This window comes from Chiloscyllium plagiosum, unplaced genomic scaffold (genome assembly GCF_037043375.1).
Source record: "Chiloscyllium plagiosum isolate Xiang-an unplaced genomic scaffold, Cpla_swu_hap1 HiC_scaffold_30, whole genome shotgun sequence".
In the NCBI taxonomy this organism is placed as follows: Eukaryota; Metazoa; Chordata; class Chondrichthyes; order Orectolobiformes; family Hemiscylliidae; genus Chiloscyllium; species Chiloscyllium plagiosum.
Genome location: NW_028270168.1, coordinates 37,472,065 through 37,495,263, shown reverse-complemented (window position 1 = coordinate 37,495,263; position 23,199 = coordinate 37,472,065). Strand labels below are relative to the sequence as shown.

The 23,199-nt window shown below is 40.1% G+C and overlaps 1 protein-coding gene across 1 annotated transcript in view; it reads left to right on the top strand.

Annotated features, from left to right (window-relative positions):
- LOC122563724 (CUB and sushi domain-containing protein 2) overlaps positions 1-23,199 on the top strand; it is a 616,258-nt gene that overhangs the window by 58,229 nt on the left and 534,830 nt on the right. The window contains exon 4 of the mRNA XM_087976898.1: positions 22,657-22,781. Coding sequence (XP_087833024.1) covers positions 22,657-22,781 — 125 coding nt within the window. The remainder of the gene's footprint in view (positions 1-22,656; positions 22,782-23,199) is intronic.

Here is a 23,199-nt window from a genome sequence, read left to right as displayed (position 1 = left end):
TCGAAACGTCGATTCTCCTGCTCCTCGGATGCTGTCCGACTGGCTGTGCTTTTCCAGCACCTCACTTTTTGACTCTGATCTCCAGCACCTACAGTCCTCAATTTCTCCAAGTTGGCAGAGTGTCCAGATAGGAGACAGATGAAGTTCAATGTGGAGAAATGAGTGGTGATGTTTCCATACAATTAAAATAGAGACACCGTTTACAATAAATGGTACTATTCTGAAGTGTGTGCAAGGCAGACTGACCTGGCTGTGTATGTGCATAAGTCATTAAATGAGGCAAGACAGAAAGAACTGTTTTAAAACTAAAATATGCAGGAGGCTTCATTAATAAAGCCATAGAGTACAAGAGCAGGAACGTTATGCTGAACTTATGATGGACACTGTTTGACCTCAGCTGGAATATTGTATGCAGTTCTGAATGCAACACTTCACGAAGGATGTGAATGCTTTGGAAATGGTGCAGAAGTGGTTCCCAAAAATGATTCCAGGGATGAGATACTTCAGTAATGAGGAAAGATTGGTGAAACTGAGACTGCATTCCTTAGAGAGGAAAAGGCTGAGGGTTCATTTATTCAAAGTTTCAACATAATGAGGGGTCCAGACAGAATGCAGGAGAGAAACTGTCCCCCTCTCACAAACAAATTGAGAACCAGAAATCAGAGTTTAAGGGATTCCAAATGAAGCAATTCCAAGACGCATAAAAGACATGTTCACACTGCAAGTGGTATGGGGTAAAAAAGTGTGATGTACATCGATGTTCTGTGTAAGAGATTTTATAATCCTGAGTTTGGGTGACAGAAAGGGACAAGTTATTAGTAACGGTTTGAATTTCTTGTCATCAAAGATCTTGGTTGATTTTTTTAATATTGTTATGCCCAAAGCACAAATCAGCCTGCAGTTGCACCTTTTTTAACGGCAACATATAAAATTGCTGTTGGTGATATTAGGAGGCAATTGTTCAATGTAATTATGTTATATGACAACTGTTAATGCTATTTTAGAGCAAACAGCAACTGGCCTTTGAAATAGACCAATAAATCTGTTAAAACAGAAGATAAGAAAATGTGCTAAGCCTGTGGCAAAATTGCCTACAATTACTTTCGAGTTTAAGTTCACAAGCTCACTCAAGAACTGTCATACAGTTGACTAATGTGGGAAGTAGAAATACGAAACTTAGTTAGTAGTGGAAGTTCTTCTAGTGTTCTGGAAGAAAAAGGTTTACTTAGCATACATTGTGCTCAGTTGAGCCAGGAGACGATTGTTAATGACATTGAAACTATCAGCACATACACTGTTCATCAAAAAAAAATGTATGTAACAATAGTGAGGTGTTTACAAAATGCTGACAAGATCACAGAACAAGAAACTAAGCCGGGGGATCCTGGAGAACCTGAGACCAAAATCATTGCCAAAAATATGGGAGAAAGTGAGAGGAAATTAGAATTCAGACAGAGGAGTAAGTTGTTGGTTCAGAGGAGTGAAGAGAAGTAGGAAATCAAAAGGCCACAAACAGATTTAAAGTTAGGGATGAGAATGTAAGAGCTGAATTTTCATGCAGTTTGGTCTACTATGTCAATAGTCAGCAGAATCTGGATATAGAAGTCCATTCATCATTTCACGAAAAACAAGTTTTCTGGAAGTGATTGGGCATGAGTTACATGGCAGGAAATTTGAATTTAACAATTTCATTGAAATTTGTCCCAAATTCAAGGAGACTCTATTTGTGCTGTTCCAAGAGTTTGAACACAATGCGAAATGGCAATTTTATGGGTAAACACTTGTGAAGGGTAGGCAAGATTTGTTTATGTGTGACGATTTGAAGTTACCTAACTGTCCAGGCCTTTGAAAACAGAACAATCAATGGGCTATAGCAGTGAGTTAGAGTAAAATGACAAACACCCTCTGATGGAATATGTTGACTGAAAAGCCATTTCTTGTCGCCTTGAAAAAAAATCCTTACGACATGTTATTGTAGATTCAATAGAGTTCCTCACACTTCTAGCCCACTGATTCAAAAAGTGTTTCATGAAAGCAAACAAATGTTGTGTCAGGGCTGGTTAAAGGCCCACTTTGCTACTTTAAAACTTCAACCCAGTGAGAGGCATAGTGGCTCACAATGCCAGGGACCCGGGTTTGATTTCACCCTTGGGCATCTGTCTGTGTGGAGTTGGCAAATTCTCTCCATCTCTGTGTGGGCTTCCTCTGGATGTTCCGGTTTCATCCCACAGTCCAAAGATGTGCAGGTTAGATGGATTGGCCATGGGAAGTGCAGGGTTACAAGGATAGGATAGAGGTGTGGGTCTGGTGGGACACTCTTTGGAAAGTCAAGTGTGGGCAGGATGGGCTAAATGGCCTGCTTCCGCACTATAGGATTTCTATGATTTTATGAACCAGTTGTTCAACAGATTGTTAGATCTGCAAGGCTTCATTTCTCAACAACCCAAGAATGCCTCATCTGCACATAAGCCCTTTTGCCACTTTGATTTTTCCCATACCATCTCAACCACTGTGTCATCCTGGGGTGAAATGCATGCTTGTGGGAATCATTTCCATAGAATTTCTATTTCTGTAGGCCTGCAGAGTTTACTCAGTGCCAAAACTTTAGCCCAAACGTTGCAACCAATGCTTGTTTATTTTTCCCTCAGAATTTATGTCAGCTTTGACCGAAGAAAGACAATTAATACTTGTGACATTGTGATCATGAAATTACAAAATAAAACTGGAAATATAAAGAAGTAATGAAATAACTTTTCATTGCTGATAAAAAAAAGCATATTTTGTCCAAGTTTTGTTTTGCAGTTATGAGGATAATTTGTAAAAACATTGCTGTAATGGGAAATGAAACACACAACCTTCTGACTAGCACAAGGCAGATCCATAAGAGCCAGGTCTAAGAACAGAAGCTTCTTCTTGAGTAAAAGTAAAATACTGCAGATGTTGGAAATCTGAAATTAAAAAATATAAATTTGCTGGAAAAGCTCAGCCAATCTGACAGTATCCATGGACAGAGAATCAGAGCCAATGGTTTGAGACCAGTCTAACTCTCTTTCTTTTGTCCCCTCCCATGACTGGAGCCAAGATGAGAAAGGTGGGAAAATATAGAGAAAATGAAGCGTCATCATCTCAATGTGGAGAAAACCTTTTACGATTATCCGGTGAAGCCTTAAATGGCAACTTCAAAATTTTGCCAATGAGCAGTGACTATTTATATCCATGTATTTGCATCTCATTAAAGCCTTATTTATGCATCAATGCTAGTTTGTCTCCTTTTCCCGAAGAGGGTCAATGGCACAAATCCCAACTTTAGTGTCAGTGCCTGGTGCCTGTGGCTCACTAAATGCTTGTCAAGGTCACCATTCAACTCCTTCACTATAACATCCATGCACCCTCCAGGGTCACCATCCTCCTCCGACCCATCTCCCATATAAGTCATAATCCACAGACCACCAGCCTCAGCATATCATCATGTCACTCAGTTCAAGTCTGACACCACTTCACCTCTTTACTTTGGAACTTAGGGACATCAATCACTTGCATGCTTCTGCTAGGTTGCATTGCATACCGAGACATACACACACATCTCTTTTATCTCCACAGGGTGCATCTTATGATTCTTAACATTCTTTCTGCTTATGTTTGAGGCTGCCTAATCTGCATCTACTTTATGTTGTTTTCTTTGCACACACACATTGACCCACAGGCTATTGACCTCTGTGTTGATTATGTTGATTTCTTAATGCATTACATCTTTAGTGCTCTGTGGCTTGCATTGCTTTTTAGCGCAGAGGTTGAGGGGTGTAACGTTTCTCACTTAAGAGTACTCATCAGTCAAGGAGGTGGCCAGGTACTACATCAATGCCAGACCGTAGTATGTATTAGCAGTTTACATATGAGCATATTGTGTAACCTTTGAGCAAATAGCAATATGTGAATATTAAAAGCGGATTGCTAATGGGGTCAAGAAGTATACAATCAGGTGCTACAACCACTGTCAGATGATTACACTACAGGGACTTGGGCTACAACCACTGTCAGTCAAGAGGCTCAGCTGACTACACAGTCAGGCACTTGGACCTACCAGATTGTAGGGATCTACATATTTGCAGTCCAGAGATTGGGCCATGTCAAGTGCAAGCCATCCAAGGATTTTAGGTCATTAGGAGTGCTGTGAAGTCATAAATTCATGATGGGTCAGTTTTTCTTGCAATGGATCAAAGGGAGAGATAGGATTTGAGATAAGAGGATGGAAGAGCAGTTCATCATTATTCATGAGCCGTAGGTAAGGTGTCTCCTCTGAGTGAGTTAGAAGTGGTAAAAGGCAGGCTGAATTAAGAGTTTAGGAGAATGAGAAGGATCAAAGTTGTTGAGTAGTCATGTTGTATGCAGTAGTGAAAACTGTAGTCCATTGAGGCTTTGGTGAGAGGTTTGTGCAGTGGAAACATCTGAGTGAGTGGTAGATCTGTAAGTATGAGGTAGTAGAAAATCATTGACAATGTCATTGCAAAACAGAGCTCTGTGGATGTGTCCTGAAACAGTGCACAGAGCATTGTGTGTGTGTGTGTTTACACATTAATTGAGCTCTGTATAGACATACTTTGGAACGTGGGAACAGAAATAGGCTCATCTGTATTCTAAATTCCAAATATCCACCTTTGTGTCATATCTTTAATATCTTTTATTAACAAAAGTGTCACATATAAAAGAATCAAGTGATCTAATTGCTGGTTATGAAGAAGAGTCCCTCCCTTTGTGGAGAAGTGTATTCTATTTTCACTCCTTAAGGACTGGCTGTAAATTATTCTTCCCCATGAGTGGATGTAACTTTTCTCTACCAACCTTGGCATTCCATTTACTGAAGTAACATTGCTCAGATCAGCTAATTATCTGAAAATCCAGGAAATGAAATCTTCTTGCATAATCCCCTCTCCCCATCATCTAAATGTTGCAGATTAGTGGCTGGATTTTCATGTCTCCATCTATGCTCAAATGAACTTGGATGGAATTGAAAAATAGTGTGTGGACGATTTCAAAATTTCTCCCTCTATTCCCATTTTGGATATGTGGCATTTTTAAGGGTACGTGCTGTACCATGGCCTTTGCCAGGTTCATTGTGTCGTTTTTCATGGAGCCAGGCCTGTTTCAGCAGGAAGAATGAATCATAGCATCTAAAAAGATTTGTGATTTATGGAGGAACCCAAAATCTGGAATTCAAAACTTTTTAACAGGTAAGTTTAATGGATATTAATAACTGCATTTAAAGACAAATTAAGTATATATTTTTAATACAATGATAAGCGCTGTAGGTTTGTTGAGTAAAGTTAAGTGAGTATTTAATTGACTGGCCTTGTGAAAGTAGAAAGATGTTCAGATGTGTTACAGTACATTATCCAATGAGTAAGATGCTGTTTTGAGTTGAAAAGTATTAGCAGTCAGATGTGACTCTGCAGTTTTCCCATGTGATTTAATCTGTTTAATTTGCACCTCAGGCATCTGACCCCCTATTTTGAAGCTTGAGCAGATGATTGAGATCTTTCAAAGACCTCAAAAGCTTTAAGGTCTTCAGTTCAGAAAGTTTTGTTTGTATAGCTGTGCAGTGGACTCCAATTATAACTGCTGAACTAGTGGGTGGCATGGTGGCACAGTGGTTAACACTGCAGCCTCACAGCACCAGAGACCCGGGTTCAATTCCCGCCTCAGGTGACTCTCTGTGTGGAGTTTGCACATTCTCCCCGTGTCTGCGTGGGTTTCCTCCGGGTGCTCCGGTTTCCTCCCACAATCCAAAAATATGCAGGTCAGGTGAATTGGCCATGCTAAATTGCCCATAGTGTTAGGTGAAGGGGTAAATGTGGGCGAGTGGGTCTGGGTGGGTTGCGCTTCGGCGGGTCGGTGTGGACTTGTTGGGCCGAAGGGCCTGTTTCCACACTGTCATCTAATCTAAAAAAAAAACAGTGTTCCAAACTCCATAAGGAGATTCAGCTCAAGAGGAATTGTTGGCACACCTGTCATGGTTTTTGCTTTTATCATATTACTCCATGACCATTTAAAAGGATTTAGAGTAAGAGTTATATAGCACCGAAACAGGCACTTTCTTCTAAGTCATCCACGCTGAGCAGGTATCCAAATCTCATCTCGTTCCATTTGCCAGCATTTGGCCCATATCCCTCTAAACTCTTCCTATTCATATATCCATTCAGATGCCTTTTATATTCAGTAATTATACCAGCCTCCATCATCTCCTCTGGCAGCTCATTCCATACACATACAACTCCCTGCATGAAAATGTTGCTCCCTCAGGTCCCTATTAAATCTTTTCCCCCTCACCTTAACCCCGTGCCTTGTAGTTTTGGACTCCCTAACTGGGAAAAAGAACTTGGCTATTCACCCTATTCAGGCCCCTCTTGATTTTGTAAATCTCCACAAAGCCAACGCTCCAGAAAAAAAACAAGCCTTCTTTTTAAATTCAGACTCTCCCTATCGCTCAAAACCTTCAATCCTAGTGACATCCTTCTAAATCTTTTCTGAGCCACCTCAAGTTTAGCAGCATCTCTCCTAGAGCAGTGAGGTCAGAATTGAATGCACAGTTATAAAAGTGACCTCACCAGTGTCCCATACAACCACAATATGACATCCCAACTCCTTTACTCAATGTACTGGCCAGTGAATGCAAAGGTGCCAAATGCCGCCTTCACCACCCTGTCTATCTGCAGGAACTGTGCACCTGCACTCCTGGGACTCTTTGTTCGGCAACACTCTCCAGAGCCTTACCGTTAACTGTATCAGTCCTGGATGACCATTTATGAACCTGGTTTTTGAAAGACGATTAATTTTGACTGTTTCATGACAATCTTCCTAATGTTATTGTAGGGCTTATGATTACTATACAAAGTAGAAAGTGGTTGAGTGTGGATAGGGGATGAGTAGGCTTGATGGAAAGAGAGTATATGGCCTAGTACATGGGAATGGGTATGGGAGGTGGTTGAGGGGGGCATGGATGACTCATGGGGCGTTTGAAGTGGCATTATTGCACAGAGACGCAGTGATAGTTCATGATGAAGTAAGTGGGGTTTATAAAAGATAAAGGAATTATGGGAGGGTTAGGTTATCAGCTTCTCACACTTGGCTTACAATCTGGGTTAATTGTCCATGAAGCAGAGTTTTCAATTCAGTTTTCAGTCTGTTCCTTGCAGGAGGTTTATGGATTATTCAAATACACAACTCAGTCCACTCCAAGCAAGACCTGTTCTCTCTTTTAACTTTACTGAATTACACAACTGACCCCAGTTATCAGCTGTACTGATTGCTTTCCCTCTTCTCTTTAAACTAATGAAAAAAAACAGATTTTTTCATATTCAAGATCTATTCTACAATATAACCCTCTGTACTCTCCTTTCTTGAAACAAACAATAAAATGACAAAATTTTACAAATTTTCATCACAAGTGTTTGTTTTGCTTCATGTTTTTATGACTCCTTAGATCATCAGCGATCCTTTTTCAAGGATTTCTGATAATTTCTTTAACTAATTGCACTTTCTGTGAGTCAGTTGGACAAAAGGTGCCTTGTATCTCTCCACTTCATTTTGAAAATCTCATATTTCTAGCATTTCCTTAGAATCCTTCTCAGCAATACCCTTTGTTAAAAGTACATTGTCCCAAAGAGCAGATCTATTGACATAAAATTCTTGAAATAGATTCTGTCCGATTTTCTCTTGCATAGAATTTCATTATATTGGATAAACCCTGTGTCCATAATTTCTGCGTACACCAATGTTTCAGCAGTTAAGGCATTATCAGCTGCCTTATTTTTTTTCATTGGCTTCTGAGGCCAGCAGACAACGTTTATCATTCTTTCTCACCAAAGATATGATGAACCATTGTTATCAAATAACCACCCAGAAAATTGGCATATGCAGCATTGCTAAAAAAGGACTAACTTTGTTTCTTCAAACGTGAGTCTGCATTTCCAAAATTTATTGTCTTTAAAACTAAATTTGTTCTCGATTTCACCAGCAGTGGTGTGCTTTGCCATAATAGTCAGCTCTAATATATGAACTAGGCCAGACCACTCTAAACATTCTTAGCAGGCAGTGCCAGACCAATAACTTTTCAATTTGGTTTGCTAAGTGTACAGTGAAAATCACCTGCAGTAAGATAGCTAGGTTGACTACTAGATTTTAAAACAGACAATACATTTATTCACAAAATTACACAATGAAACGCAAAGAACAGAATAAAGAACCCATACAGAACTTAACCTATCCAGCTGGACTTAGTTATGCTATTCCGAATACACACAATAGTCCCAAAAGACAAACTCTCTTTAAAAACCAGTATCAATGGAACACATGCTAACAGTTGAAGGGCAGAAAAGAGAGGGAGTTTCCACACAGCTCCCTGTTGAACTTGCCAGTTCAGACTGAACTAAAACCTGCTCAGATCATCTCAGCTAGCTAGAGAGCTGACCACCCTCCTCTCTTTACACAGGTCACATCTAAAGCATGACCACTTTGGCCTGAAGTCTCTTCTGTTTACATATAAACAAAAGGCCTCTCAAAATCCTTTTCATCTCTGTATCAAACCAGACTGATTGGAGTCCAGCCTGGTTTATTGCTCCTCTGAAAAAAATCAAGAACAGAGTCTCCTTGAGTCAAGGAACAGCTTTTAGAAAAAAAGGAACTAGTTTTGTGACATATGTTACATCAAGCATAAGGTCCAGTCTAAGTGTACAATCAGGCTTCATAAATGGTCTGTCGCTTCCCTGGGTGTAAAAGCATCTTTCTTTCTCTTGTTGTCCTCTGGGGCAAATAACCTGACCTTGTGTTTCTGCATCAGTTTACCCATCTTCTGTCAGCACTCCATCTGTCACTGTCTGGACCTCATGATTGAAGCATGAAATGCATGGTATCTCATCAGTTTTTTTTATGACTTATAAAGATTCCTAATATGTGTAATCAGTGTGAATTAAACTTGAGACGTGTACTGGAACAGTTTGCTTGTCATGCTGTAATATCACTGTAATTCCATCATGATCTAATATCTTAACCAGACTTTTCACTTTTTTTTGCCTTTCTTTCGTTATAATGTACCATATGCCTGAATTAAAATGTATTTCTGTTGTTGTAAGGCTCACTAAATGTCCTCAGAAATTTCAACATGAATGAATGCCTTTTTTTCTGCATTTGACTGGTCAGAAAATGCAGTGTTAATTGTATTCCCTTCCCAAGCCAGGGTACGATCATCATTGCCAAAGGAATTTTTAATTTTCTCCCAAAAACAAATTGATATAGACTCTAAACCCCAACCATTTTCAGTGAGTTCTTCACATGGACTGTCCATGCCAGGGCAGATGTTAATTTACAACTTGTAAATTTATAAGGTATCAGATTTAGCTGCGTGAATACTTTCACACACTCCATTTCAAAAAGGATGACGTCACTAGTGTGTTCATTCCAATAATGTTTCTGTTTGCAAGTATTTGCTCAAGTTCACCATTGGCAAATTTTCCGCTGTCCAATTTCTAATTCAGAATTTAGCCTATATTCTCAGCCCATACCCTTTCTATTTATCCATTGCCTTGTCCACAATTATTCTTTTCTCTTTACTGTATATTTTTCCTTTACCAATACTTCAAGGCCAATTGCCCAAACTTGGTTAAAATCTCGAGCTAATGGGAGATTTAATATGAACTGAGGTGTTAATCAACTCGGCGAAAGTAAGGACTACAGGTGCTGAAGATTAGAGTCATGAGTGTGGTGCTGGAAAAGCACAGCAGGTCAAACAGCATCTGACGAGCAGGAGAGTCAGCGTTTTGGGCATAAGCCCTTCATCGGGAATTCGATTCTCCTGCTCATCGGATACTGCCTGTCCTGCTGTGCTTTCCCAGCACTACACTCTGAACTGAGGTGGTGTCTACTGATTTTTTTAATGACAAATATCACACATATTGCTGATCTCTTCTATATATTTAACTTACCCATTGTATCCTACTGCTTCAACCTTATTCGATGTTTAATCTGTGAATTAATTGATAGACAAATTGCTGGTGCAGTTTTAAGCTGAATTGATTTTTATCCCCATTAAACTCTTATCTCCAGATGCCAATAACACTTGCTTAATTTTTTTGATCAGAGAACTTAGATCTTGTTAATGAATGTAATAATGTCCAGGTTGTGTCAACTGTAAACCCACCAACTTTGTAAAAACAATTGCCTTGTCATATTCCGTATCATGTTTTATTTCAGCTTTTTTCACAGACGGCTTGCTAAACATTAAAAATATTCCACTTGGCATGCTATCTGTACTGATAAGGTGATTTACTCTAAACATTTTACTGGAAATGACTTTCTTTTCAGTGACTTCAATGTGTTGTCATCCCCCTGTATGAAGCAGATGAAACGCTCAAATTCTTTAAGTTGATTTTAACATTTACTAGTTGGTGTTGCTGCTGCCTCACAACGCCAGGGGCCTGGTTTGATTCCAGCTTTGCGCATCTGTCTGTGTGGCGTTTTCGCATTCTTTCAGTGTCTGTCTGGGTTTCCTCCAGGTGCTCCGATTTCCTCCCACAATCCAAAGATGTGCAGGTTTAGGTGGATTGAAATTACAAATTGCCCATCATGCCCAAGGATGTGCAGGCTAGCTGGGTTAGCCATGGGAAATGCAAGCTTTATTAAGGACGGGGGTGCGTCTGGATAGGATGCTCTTTCGAAGGTTGGTGTGGACTTGATGGGCTGAATGGCTTGCTTCTACATTATAGGAAAGATTAGGTTAGATTACTTTAGATTAGATTACTTTACAGTGTGGAAACAGGCCCTTCGGCCCAACAAGTTCACACCAACCCGCCGAAGCGCAAGCCACCCACACCCCTACATTTACCCCTTACCTAACACAACGGACAATTTAGCATGGCCTATTCACCTGACCTGCACATCTTTGGACTGTGGGAGGAAACCGGAGCACCCGGATGAAACCCACGCAGACATGGGGAGAATGTGCAAACTCCACATAGTCAGTCGCCTGAGGCAGGAATTGAACCTGGGTCTCTGGCGCTGTGAGGCAGCAGTGCTAACCACTGTGCCACCGTGCCGCCCACAAATTCTGATTCTTTGAAACTCTGGGAAACTTTTTTAAAACTAATTCACTGCATGCATCAAGACTGTGTAACTCAATGGATCTGCAAAGTAAACATTCATTACTAATCTGAAGCTCATTGTTACTTACACAATGCCACTGCCAGATTAATATCACCATCTTCTCCTTCTCAACCTCCCATGTCACGTGCAGTTTCAAAACCTTTATTGTTCCATTTCAGGAAGTTTATTGCTGAATGGTATTTTGGAGTCACATATAAACAACCTGTTGACCATTCCCTGGCCATTCCTAAGATTCATTTTTCTCTAATAATTTCCAAGTTCCTGTTATCTATCATAATTGCCATAGGTATCTCTACCCACAATGCTTTTAATTGTGAAACCCACTTTTGTTTAGACATCTCTGACCAAGTTCTATGTGGTGTGGCATTGCCAATGCCATTGAATCCTCTAATCTTGTGTTGCTGAATGATCCCCTTAAGCCAAGAAAACTGATGGGTAATGAATATTTCCCAGGTTGTTTTCCTAAAGATTTCAGACACCTCTTCCCCAAGTACATCCTTCTTTCTGAAATGTCACTCCAGGTCACACAAGAATTCTATCCACATTTGACATTTGATCACAGTCCAATGATGCAAAGTCACACTGAGTTTGGGATCTCCAAATGTATTTTTTCAATCTTGCATAAAGTCTAATAAATTCTGTTTGCTAAATTTATCAAGTCTGATCATCCCTTATTGCATTTACTGTCGTAATTTTCATAAATTCTGCCCATAAATGTAAGTGGGTTTGACAAAATTTTCCTCAGCATCCAATGCTTGGAATAGTACATTACACTTGATCCTGCGTCTAATTGAAAGTGACATTGCCAAGACCATAGCTTGTTTTATTTCCCTTTAATAAGTAAGTAACCAGTGTCCATATCTCTACTTCAATGTTCCACTCACCATAAAGTTTGGTTTCGCAAAACATTAGCCAAGAATTAAAACACAAAATTTTACAATTGATTTTAGCCATTCTTCTCAAAAGTAACTGAAATTTACAACCTTTCATCTGAAAAGATCTCAGTTTCCAAGCTTCACCTTTAGGTAACCATTCTCTGCTCCCTAGTGCCAACTTAGTTCCTGCAATAGAACTAAAGACTCCTTTTCCTTGTGGATAAAGTTTCTTAGTTACTCAGTCACATCCCCAGTACCACCTTTTTCCCACTTTATATTTACAGTGTTTCTTAATAAATCAAAAAGGTCCAGTCTGTAGCTTAACTCTTTCTATGTTCACAGAGATAAGTCTTCTAACTTGGCTGCTCTTGGTTTTCACTCAGTTGTTTCAAAAGGCACTGGCCTTAGAGACTCGAGGCAATCCCCACCATTCCATGATGGGAATGATGAGGGTGAGCACTGCCTGGCTGGAGACATGATTGCAATGTTGCATGTTGTGAGCCCAACTCACGATCCCCAGTTCAATGAGAAAAATCTGGCTCCATATACCTTCCTGGTCAACTTATGGTGCACTCTGTTGAGACAATTATATTCTCCTTAAAGATACTGCCCACAGCATTCGAGTTGTATTCTAATCTTTGGGAGTTGTGTTACAATTACATCACTTCTTCAGATTTCCCTGGCTCACTTAGACTTCTATCTGATGTTTCACCATGTGCACATCACATCAGTATGCTTACCTGTAAAAGGCACATAGGCCTGAATAATGAATATGACACCAAGGCACAAGTACCAAAATTCTGTCCATGAACCCATTGACCACCATTTTATCCTGGGTTAAGAGGGGCGGGTTCTAATATGCAAGTCTGTAGTTCACAGAGGCAACAACAAATGTATACTGCAACTGTCAGTTGGATGTCCAAACACATCTGATCCAGTTTAGATCAGGTAAGAGGTCTAAACTTAGTGGAGTTTTTTGGAGAGTTTGGGATAGGTGAAAGTAGACATGAAAGTGAGTCAAAGGTAAATAAATTCAATGGAACTTTCAAGCTCACTGCAGCTGCTAAGGGAGCTGTCAAAGGGAGCGATCAAGAAAATGGCCAAGTAAGCTGTCAAGAGAGCTATGAAAGGTAGCTATTAAATATATGAAAAATAGTCTGCAGTGCTTAAAACCTGCTTTCTCACTTTTTATTGACATGATTAGTGCTGTCAAATTGATTTTGCAATCTGTCATTATCACATTGGGGTGTCTGTCTATTTACATTTTGACTGACAACTGTAAATGCTTATCGAGTCACTAAAGAGGGATTATGAATACAAATACTTATTTTTATAAGTGATCAAAGGAAGTTAATTGTGGTATATTTTTAATAATAAATTCATTAATTGACACTTTACAACTTATTCAATCTTATGATGAATTCTATGCTCTGTTCATACTTGGACAACTGACATGGATGACGCTAGGTAAAAATAGTTGTAGGTGGTATAGCTTTCCATTGGGTATGAAAATCAGTTGAGGGAGTGCTACCACTAACTACAACTTCAGTGATACCCTTTTTCCATGATGGCCAACATTTTATCCTCCCTGGATGTTAAAACATGAAGGAATGTTTCTCCTCTTTGCATTTTTTCTTGCTACTGCTCATTGTAATGTCTTACTTGTCCTGCAAGGGAGAGGGATGTGGATCACTGAGTACCCTGTGATAAGTATGGATGATGTACTTGTCCTGGTTAAAAATCAATCAGCACTGCCAAGGGGCTTGTGGTTGCAAGCATGCAGCTGTGCTAATTCTATGAGATTGAAGTGAAACAAATAAATGTTTAAGATGTATTTTTTAGGTTCCCTTCAGTGATGGGTTGGCTCATCTTGGCTTCTGGAGGAAGGTATTGTCCTCCCTTGTACCAGAATTTCAGAGTTGTTATGGTGCAGGAGGTAATTCTGTCCATTTTGTCTGCACTGACTCTTTGAGCACTTTAACTTGATGCTAGTCTTCTGTCTTTCCCCCCATAACCCTGTGCAATGGGTGATTTTTAAAATAGAATAAATGTCCTCTTCAGTGCCTCAGTTGGACATCATGGAAATAATTGAATTCATACTGTGTGGGAGCAGGCCATTGAGTCCATAATGACCCTCTGAAATGCAGCTCACTGAGATGCATCCCCCTCCCCAATCGCTGTAATCCCACTTTTCCCAGAGCTAATCCATCTAACCTATATATCCCAGGTCATTATGGGCAATTTAGCATGGCCTATCCATCTAACCTGCAAATCTTTGGACTGTGGGAGGAAATCAGAGCACCTGGAGGAAACCCACACACACATGGGGAGAATGTGCAAACTCCACACAGACAATTGCCTGAGGATGGAATCGAACCTGGGTCCCATGTGCTGTGAGGCAGCAGTGCTAACCACTGAACCCCTGTGTCTCCTCCATGCTTCCATTCCAAATGATCACTACTCAATGTTTACAAAATCTTTCTGAACCTTACATTTGCTTCCTTTCAACAGATGTGGGTGTTGTGCCCTCTGGTTCTCAATCATAGAGTCATAGAGTCGTAGAGATGTACAACGTGGAAACAGACCCTTCAGTCCAACCCGTCCATGCTGACCAGATATCCCAACCCAATCTAGTCCCACCTGCCAGCACCTGGCCCATATCCCTCCAAACCCTTCCTATTCATATACCCATCCAAATGCCTCTTAGATGTTGCAATTGTACCAGCTTCCACCACATCCTCTGGCAGCTCATTTCATACACGTACCACGCTCTGCATGAAAAAGTTGCCTTTTAGGTCTCTTTTATATCTTTCCCCTCTCAACCTAAACCTATGCCCTCTAGTTCTGGACTCCACCACCCCAGGGAAAATACTTTGTCTATTTATCCTATCCATACACCTCATAATTTTGTAAACCTCTATAAGGTCACCCCTCAGCCTCCGATGCTCCAGGGAAAACAACCCCAGCCTGTTCAGCCTCTCCCTGTAGCTCAGATCCTCCAACCCTGGCAACGTCCTTGTAAATCTTTTCTGAACCCTTTCAAGTTTCGCAACATCTTTCCGATAGGAAGGAGACCAGAATTGCACGCAATATTCCAATAGTGGCCTAACCAATGTCCCGTACAGCCACAACATGACCTCCCAACTCCTGTACTCAATACTCTGACCAATAAAGGAAAGCATACAAAATGCCTTCTTCACTATCATATCTCCCTGCAACTCTACTTTCAAGGAGCTATGAAACTGCACTCCAAGGTCTCTTTGTTCAGCAACACTCCCTAGGACCTTACCATTAAGTGTATAAGTCCTGCTAAGATTTGTTTTCCCAAAATGCAGCACCTTGCATTTATCTGAATTAAAATCCACCTGCCACTTCTCAGCCCATTGGCCCATCTGGTCCAGATCCTGTTGTAATCTGAGGTAACCCTCTTCGCTGTCCACTACACCTCCAATTTTGGTGTCATCTCCAAACTTACTAACTGTACTTTTATGTTCGCATCCAAATCATTTATGTAAATGACAAAAAGTAGCAGAACCAGCACCGATCCTTGTGGCACTCCACTGGTCACAGGCCTCCAGTCTGAAAAACAACCCTCCACCACCACCCTCTGTCTTCTACTTTTGAGCCAGTTCTGTATCCAAATGGCTAGTTCTCCCTGTATTCCATGAGATCTAACCTTGCTAATCAGTCTCCCATGGGGAACCTTGTCGAACGCCTTACTGAAATCCATATAGATCACATCTACTGCCCTGCCCTCATCAATCTTCTTTGTTACTTCTTCAAAAAACTCAATCAAGTTTGTGAGACATGATCTCCCATGCACAAAGCCATGTTGACTATCCCGAATCAGTCCTTGCCTTTCCAAATACATGTACAACCTGTCCCTCAGGATTCCCTCCAACAACTTGCCCACCACCGAGGTCAGGCTCACCGGTCTTTAGTTCCCTGGCTTGTCTTTACCGCCCTTCTTAAACAGTGGCACCGCGTTTGCCAACCTCCAGTCTTTCAGCAACTCACCTGTGACTATCGATGATACAAATATCTCAGCAAGATGCCCAGCAATCGATTTACATATGGGAACAGTTTCTCACTGTCCACTCAGACCAGACTCTTCACCATTTTGGAAACTTGTATTAAATCTCCTCTTACCCTTCTCCTTGCCAATGAAAGCAGTCATAGCTTGTTCGGTTTTTGCTTGTTACTAGTGTCACCTCCCTGGAACCATTCTCATTTTCACTCCAATGCATTCCTGTAACACGATGCCCAGGCTATACTCTTTCACTCCAGATCAAAGCCGTGGACTTTTTGTCTAATAGTGCTGCCTCAAATGCTACTCCCACTCAGTCACAACCCCCACTCCCTTTCACCATTCTGAAGAGCTCCTGTCTCATTTGCTGCCACTTCTTCAACCTATTGAAATGGTGCTCATCTTCCAACTATCAGCCTGAATGTCAGCCTCCCAGAACTGACAGCTATGAGACAGGAGGCTGTAGCTTGTGTTTTTTTTTGCATGAAACCCTGCCATGAGGATTGGCAAGGCTTAAAAGGTTCAGGCCTTTGCAGCTTTTCCGCTTTAATTGTTGCCTCCCTATTAAGTTTAGGGTCAGAGTAGCAACAGGCTATATGGCAATAGGTACATCACAGCTGAGCCCAAACCAGTCTTAACCTGATGTCCACCTACATACCAGAAAAGAGCATGATTTTGCTGTATCTATTCCAGGCACACTGAGGCCAATTCTAATACTGCAACAGTTACCTAAATGAGATTAGTTAGTTTGCCACATACCCGGAAGGAAAGTGGGACGGATTGTGTTCTGGATGAAACAGCTACTGAACAGCTTTATGAATAGAATTAATGGAGACAACCTTCTGAAAGAATGTTTGAGCTGTTAGCAGAGACAAGTGATGGCAAGGAAGGCATTTAGTTCAATCTCACAAAGCCAATCCAGAGAATTCATGGACTATAAAGTCTCAGACTGTTTGTTTACCGAAAAAACATTCTGCTGCCAGAAATATATTCAAACACGAAGCCGACAGATGGACTTTTTAAACTCCAGTGAGACCAGATGATACACACTGTGGAACTGCTCTGCTCAAAAAAAAATCAGTTGTTTGAAATCTGCCAAGTCCCTATTCATTTCCAGGAAAGAGATTGGTGAAGTTTATTGATCTACGTCCTTGAGTATCAATTGTATCCTTCTCCTTTTATTGATTAAACTTGCATCTTATCTGCTGATGATCGAAGGAATGGGACATATTCCTGTCTTTTCAAGGAAAACTAAAAATCCTGGATGAAACATGTGAAGAGGGCATTAAGTCAACAATTGCAGCTTCTATTTTAAAATCAGTGATTTTAAAGCTGGAAGCAAAGTTGATAATTCATCTTCTCAAATAATCAGAAGGTGTCTATTTGGACTGGTGTTTTATTGAACAACATGAGATGTACACGTCTCTGAGTTTGTGGGCTGAAATTTTCTGTTTTCCTGGGAGTGAACCCCAACCCCAGGGCAGCATATTGACACTGATGTCTAATTGAGAAGCTATCAGAGTACAACTGTGGAGACTGGCCTGTCCCAAGAGAGTTTTACTCAATAAAAGAACCTGCCAACAGGGCCCAGGGATCAGCGATGTGGGGTAGGATGGGGAGGTCATGGTCCACTGATGGTGCAATCATTGCAGGGATAACCACTGTGACAAGGAGATCCCCTCCACCTGCCATTCAGGGCTCGCTAAGGATGGCATCCACCTCAGAACCCAAAGGGAAGCCGTCCTACATTTGTCTAGTGGTGTTTACATTCAAGTCTCGACCTCCAGACATGGACAAAATGCCAGTGGGAGCAGTCAGTGATCCTTAATTGGGCACTTCCACCATAACAACTCTGGCACTTTCACCCATCATATTACCAAACCATTGCCTCTCATTTAATTCATGACGAGGAGAAAGAAATTAAAATATTGAGCAAGTTGGGCCGAAATCCATTGGAGTTTAGAAGAGTAAGAGATGATCTTATTGAAATTTATAAATCTGGAGGAGACTTGATGAGGGGATGACAGAGCTAGAGTTTGTTTTAAGAAAGAATTGGAGATGAAGGACATATTTACTGTCTCTCAGAGGATTGGTTGTGTGTGGAGTGCAGTGAAACCTGGGCCTTTGGATTTATTAAAGACTGATTAGATCAAATTTTGATAGGCAAAAGAATCAAGTGTTATCAGGAAAGCAGAGCTGAAACCACAACCAGATCAGCCATGATCTTCGATGAACAGTGGAGCAAGCTATGAAGGCTGCTTGCTTACCTCAGTCTGAAGTCTTGTATTTGAACCTGTTTCCAATAGGATAGGAAAATTCATTCCTGTGAACACTCTACTGTTCATTGCACACACAGAAAGTTTTCCTCCAATGACACTGTTGTTACATTATGCATGGCCTGGGAACATTGAGGAATGTTCCAACATTTCCAAGTTGTATTGTCAAAATGCAAGTTTTAGCATGGTAGACAATGGCCAAGATCCTTGCTTCTAAGATAATTGTCTTCCAGAATTTTCTTTGACACAAGGTTAAAAGATTGCTCATCTCCTAACATTAATGGGTCCACACAGAATGTTTATTTCCTAATGCACTTACAAAATGGCAGAAAAATTGCAGGACAGTAGTTTGCCATCGTCCATAAATGACTAAAGCAGTCAGCCTGGCTTTAGAGAAACAAAAACAGATGGGTGGACAATTGGTCAATGATAGGACTGTAATAGGTATCAAGCCACCAAAAAGTTCATTGCTCTAAAAATGTTTGATTGAAATGGTTAACTTGTCCCTTAAGTTATTCTCAAGTAACAAATTGGAATTATTCCTTCGACAGTCGACTAAGAAACTACGAAGTCATTTTTAAAAATTGTTTTTTGTTTTTTTTATGAAGACCATTAGAAGTTGGATATGATTTGCAACATACTATTTGTTCCTTGTATGTGCAGAATAGGAATTAATAGGGAAAGTCAATGCTTGATCAGGAGAACAAACATTCAGAGAATTAGTGAAGATATAATTGAGTGATTACCATTGATTTCAATGTGCAGAATAATAAGTAGTTTTAGTGATGGTTACCAATACAGACTTAAATCATTTCTGCTCTACAATTATGATACACCTTTCACTCCTGAAGATTGGGCACACGCTAAGGGGAGTGGAGGGGAAAGGCATTGATCTGTGAGTAAAAAATATCAGACTAAATGAAATAATGTTGCACCACCTAGTGCAAGATTATGAATAGAACACAGAAAGCCAAAGCAAATTTCAAGATAAGGAAAATTGTTTAAAAAAAGTCTGTTTATTGATTGGAAGCGTGATGACTGCACACATGCAACTCATTCAGCAGTGCTGTGGGACTTTGAAAATGGCGTTACTTTGTCAGTGATAATTTTATGATAACCCTGCCTGGTACACTATGGGAGAACATGAACAAAGGCTAAAAGCAAACATTGAATGGTCAGGACTTAGTTAGCAATATTCTTCCTTTCCTCCTTCTCCCATTCACTCAGCCAGCAAAGTAAAGTTTGGTTAACTGTTAAAATGTTACCCAGTTAAAGATGAACATACATGTAATTCTAGCTTTTTAAATGGGCCAGGTTAATAGAGTCATAGAGATATACAGCACAGAAACAGACCTTTTGGTTCAATTTGTCCATGCTGACCAGATATCCTAAATAAATCTAGTCCCATTTGCCAGCATTTGGCCCATATCCCGCTAAACCCTTCCATTCATATAACCATCCAGATGCCTTTTAAATGCTGTAATTGTACCAGCCTCCACCACTTCCTCTGGCAGCTCATTCCCTACACACACCACCCTCTGTGTGAAAAGGTTGCCCCTTAGATGCCTTTTAAACTTTTCCCATCGCACCTTAAACCTATGCCCTCCAGTTTTTGACTCCCCCACCCGAGGGAAAGGACCTTGTCTATTTACTGTATCCATGTCTAAATGATTTTATAAATCTCTGTAAGGTCACCCCTTCGTCTCTGATGCTCCGGGAAAATAGCCCCACTCTATTCAGTCTTTCCTGATACCTCAAACCCTCCAACCCTGGCAACATCCTCATTTTTTAACTGAGAAGCTTGTGCATTCCAGTTGTAATATTAAAGGTAAAGGCTGTTCATTTATATTCATAAAGTTAATTTCAACTCTCCACTATGTGCTATTATGTGCAATTGTTGGACTTCAGTGATGGATATAGACTACACTTGTCTTCCATAAGGGGAGATGTTCTTTATCAGAACTAAATAGTGTTTTTTTGGTGGAAACTGTTGATTATGGAACCTGCATCATGAGGGAGTAGGGGCTAGTATCTCACCATTTTATCACAGCAAAGTGCATACACAGATGCACAATGCATGTTCTATTTATAAATGGAGTACATTATGCTATTTTTTCCAACTGAAGTGTTGAAGTAAGTTTCAAGTGAGAGTAATATAGTGAGGAAGAGGTATTATCTTTCCTCATTGTATTCAAAAACAAGGTAATCATAACATTTTTAACTACGTCTTTATGCTTTAGGAGGATTCCCATTCAGAGTGGTTTATTTTAAATGTAATCTAGTTACAACAATAGTTGCACCTTGCCCTGCCTCACTGCTTAGTCAAAATATTTAACATTTTAACTTTCCAGTCTGATGAAAGGTCTGAAACATATACCTCTATTTGTTTCCATCAAATGATTCCTGTGCTGCTGAATATTTCCAGCATTTTCTGTTTGTGTTTCAAATTTCAAGTAATTGCAGTATTTTACCTCAATATTAATTTCAAATAGCATCAGGTCATTGAATTTTATGCTCAGCACAATGTCGTGGGCTGTGCTGTACTGTTCCATGTTCTATCCCTGTCAGAATGGAAAGTCATGGAGCTGAAATTAAGTCACACCCATTACTAGGCAGCTGGTGTTCATTCCATTGATTTTCATTGTCAGGATTTTGAAAATGGGCACCCTGAAGGTACACAGGGGCTGAGATCGAGAAAGTAATGTGCAAAATTTAAAATGTGATTTTCAATGGAAAAAGTAACAGAAAGTTCATGTAAACACGTACTTACACATTTAAAAGCAGCTCTGAACCCTGCTTGAATCCAAATTGAGCTCAACACATGTTAAACTGACGCAGAGCTTTACTAAAACACAGATGCTGCACTCTATGAGAAGCAATTTCAATTGCAATACACAATACAATGAAATTGACAGACTGGGTAGACTGCACTGCAAGACAACTTGTGGATTTGAATCTGATAGAGGAGGTAAATTTGCAAAAGTAATAAGGAAGCTATAGTAATATGTTGGCTCATGTTGACATAGCGGGACAAGGTGGAAACCTGAAAAGATGCCAGTGGCCTAAAGTAATGCTGATTACTGTGCACAATAGAGTATTGAGAAGGAGCAGGAAAACTCATGTACCTAATTATAACAATACTTGATGCCATTGGGCTTGGAGCAAAACATTTGAACATCCATCTAATTGGAGTTTGAGTCAGGGACTACAGCTCATTGAAACTTTGTCTGAACTGCCTAACTACAAAATTCACAATCATATCTGTACTGACTAGAAGTGGAAGCAACCTATTGAGCAGAAAATGAGTTTTTGGAAACCCACCATCGAGCAGGGAAATAACTTAATGCTGGTAAATTGATGAGTGAAAATTTCCAATCAGGTGTGTGTATATTGAAGTTTAAAACAACAAGGGAACAATATTTCCTTTTGTCAAAGTTTGTCCAAATATGACAGATTCCACACAGAATGTTTGCTTCCTAGCATACTTGCAAGATTGCAGAAGAATTGCAAGACAGCAGTTTACCCATGGTCCATAAATTACTTCAGCAGTCCTGTAGAGAAACAAAAACAGATGGGTGGACAAGTGGTAAGTGGTGGGGCCATAATAATTAGCTCACCTCACAAAAGTTCATCTCTGAAAATGTTGAATTGAAAGGATTAACTTACTTTTTGAAGTTTGTTGTATCAGACACATGTATCCACATTTAGAAAAAGAGAGTGAAATCAAAGAGTTAGAGAGCTGGATTCTCTGTTTCAGGGGGAAGTTGCTCAACTTGTGTATCTGCATCCTGTGGGTTGAACTGAATATTGCTGATCTTCTTTCTTAGGCTTCGAAGCTAAGAGCTGTTGGCCTGTGGTTTACGCAAACCAGGCTAATGTCAGGCTGCTGCACATGTGTGTGGCCTTTGACAACCTGATTCTCATCCCAGAGGAGGCAAGGGTCCCATTTAAATTAAGCTGCTATGAATCTGACATTGATAGACAATCTGTCATTGAATATTCACAAATTCTAGATAGCAAGAAGACTTTGAGGTACACAGTTCTGCCAGTGTTGAGGAAATGATCTAAACCTTGACTGAAATGTCTCAGTTCGGTTGCTTGGCGCAATGGAGAATGTTTCATGCTTTGGTCGTGCCAGCTGTCACAATGAGAATACTGAGAAAAGTATTTTTTTTTTAAAAAGGTCTGTCCGTAAGTTATAAACAATTGAATCCTTCCAGCAGATGACATAGCAGTATAACATGGTAACAAAGGTGAAATTGCATATCAGTGATTCTGTTATCTCTTATGTTGTGAAGAATTGACAGCTTCTTTCTCTCCTCTTTAGACTGGGATCCAGTGTGCAGTTCTCATGTGATGATGGCTATGAATTGCAAGGGTCTAAAAGCATCACCTGTATGAGAATGTCTGACTTATTCGCAGCTTGGAGTGATCACAGACCATTCTGCCGAGGTGAGAAATTACTGACAGTTACTATGCTGCAACAGATGACTAGCTTTCACCTTCACAGTTGTTCAGCACCATTATTCTTCTTCTTTGCTTCATTCTGTGACTTGATGTGTCCTTCATGTCAACACATGATTGAAGGAGTGGGGACTGAGTGAAAAACTAATCATTTTGAGTAGATAGGTGGCCATAGGAAAATAACTGCAGAAGCGATTTTACTTCCAAAGTTGTCAAAAAATAGCATTTGAGCAAGTATGTTTGTGAATAGCTTCTAATTAACTGTACTTAAATGTTATGACAATTTGCGTTATGTTTTGATGTTTGTCTAGATACTTTTGTTAATTGTACACCCAAGCAACAAGATGCTAATACAAAAAACAATGATATGTTTCATTTTAGCTTTGACAGAATAGTATAACAGCCA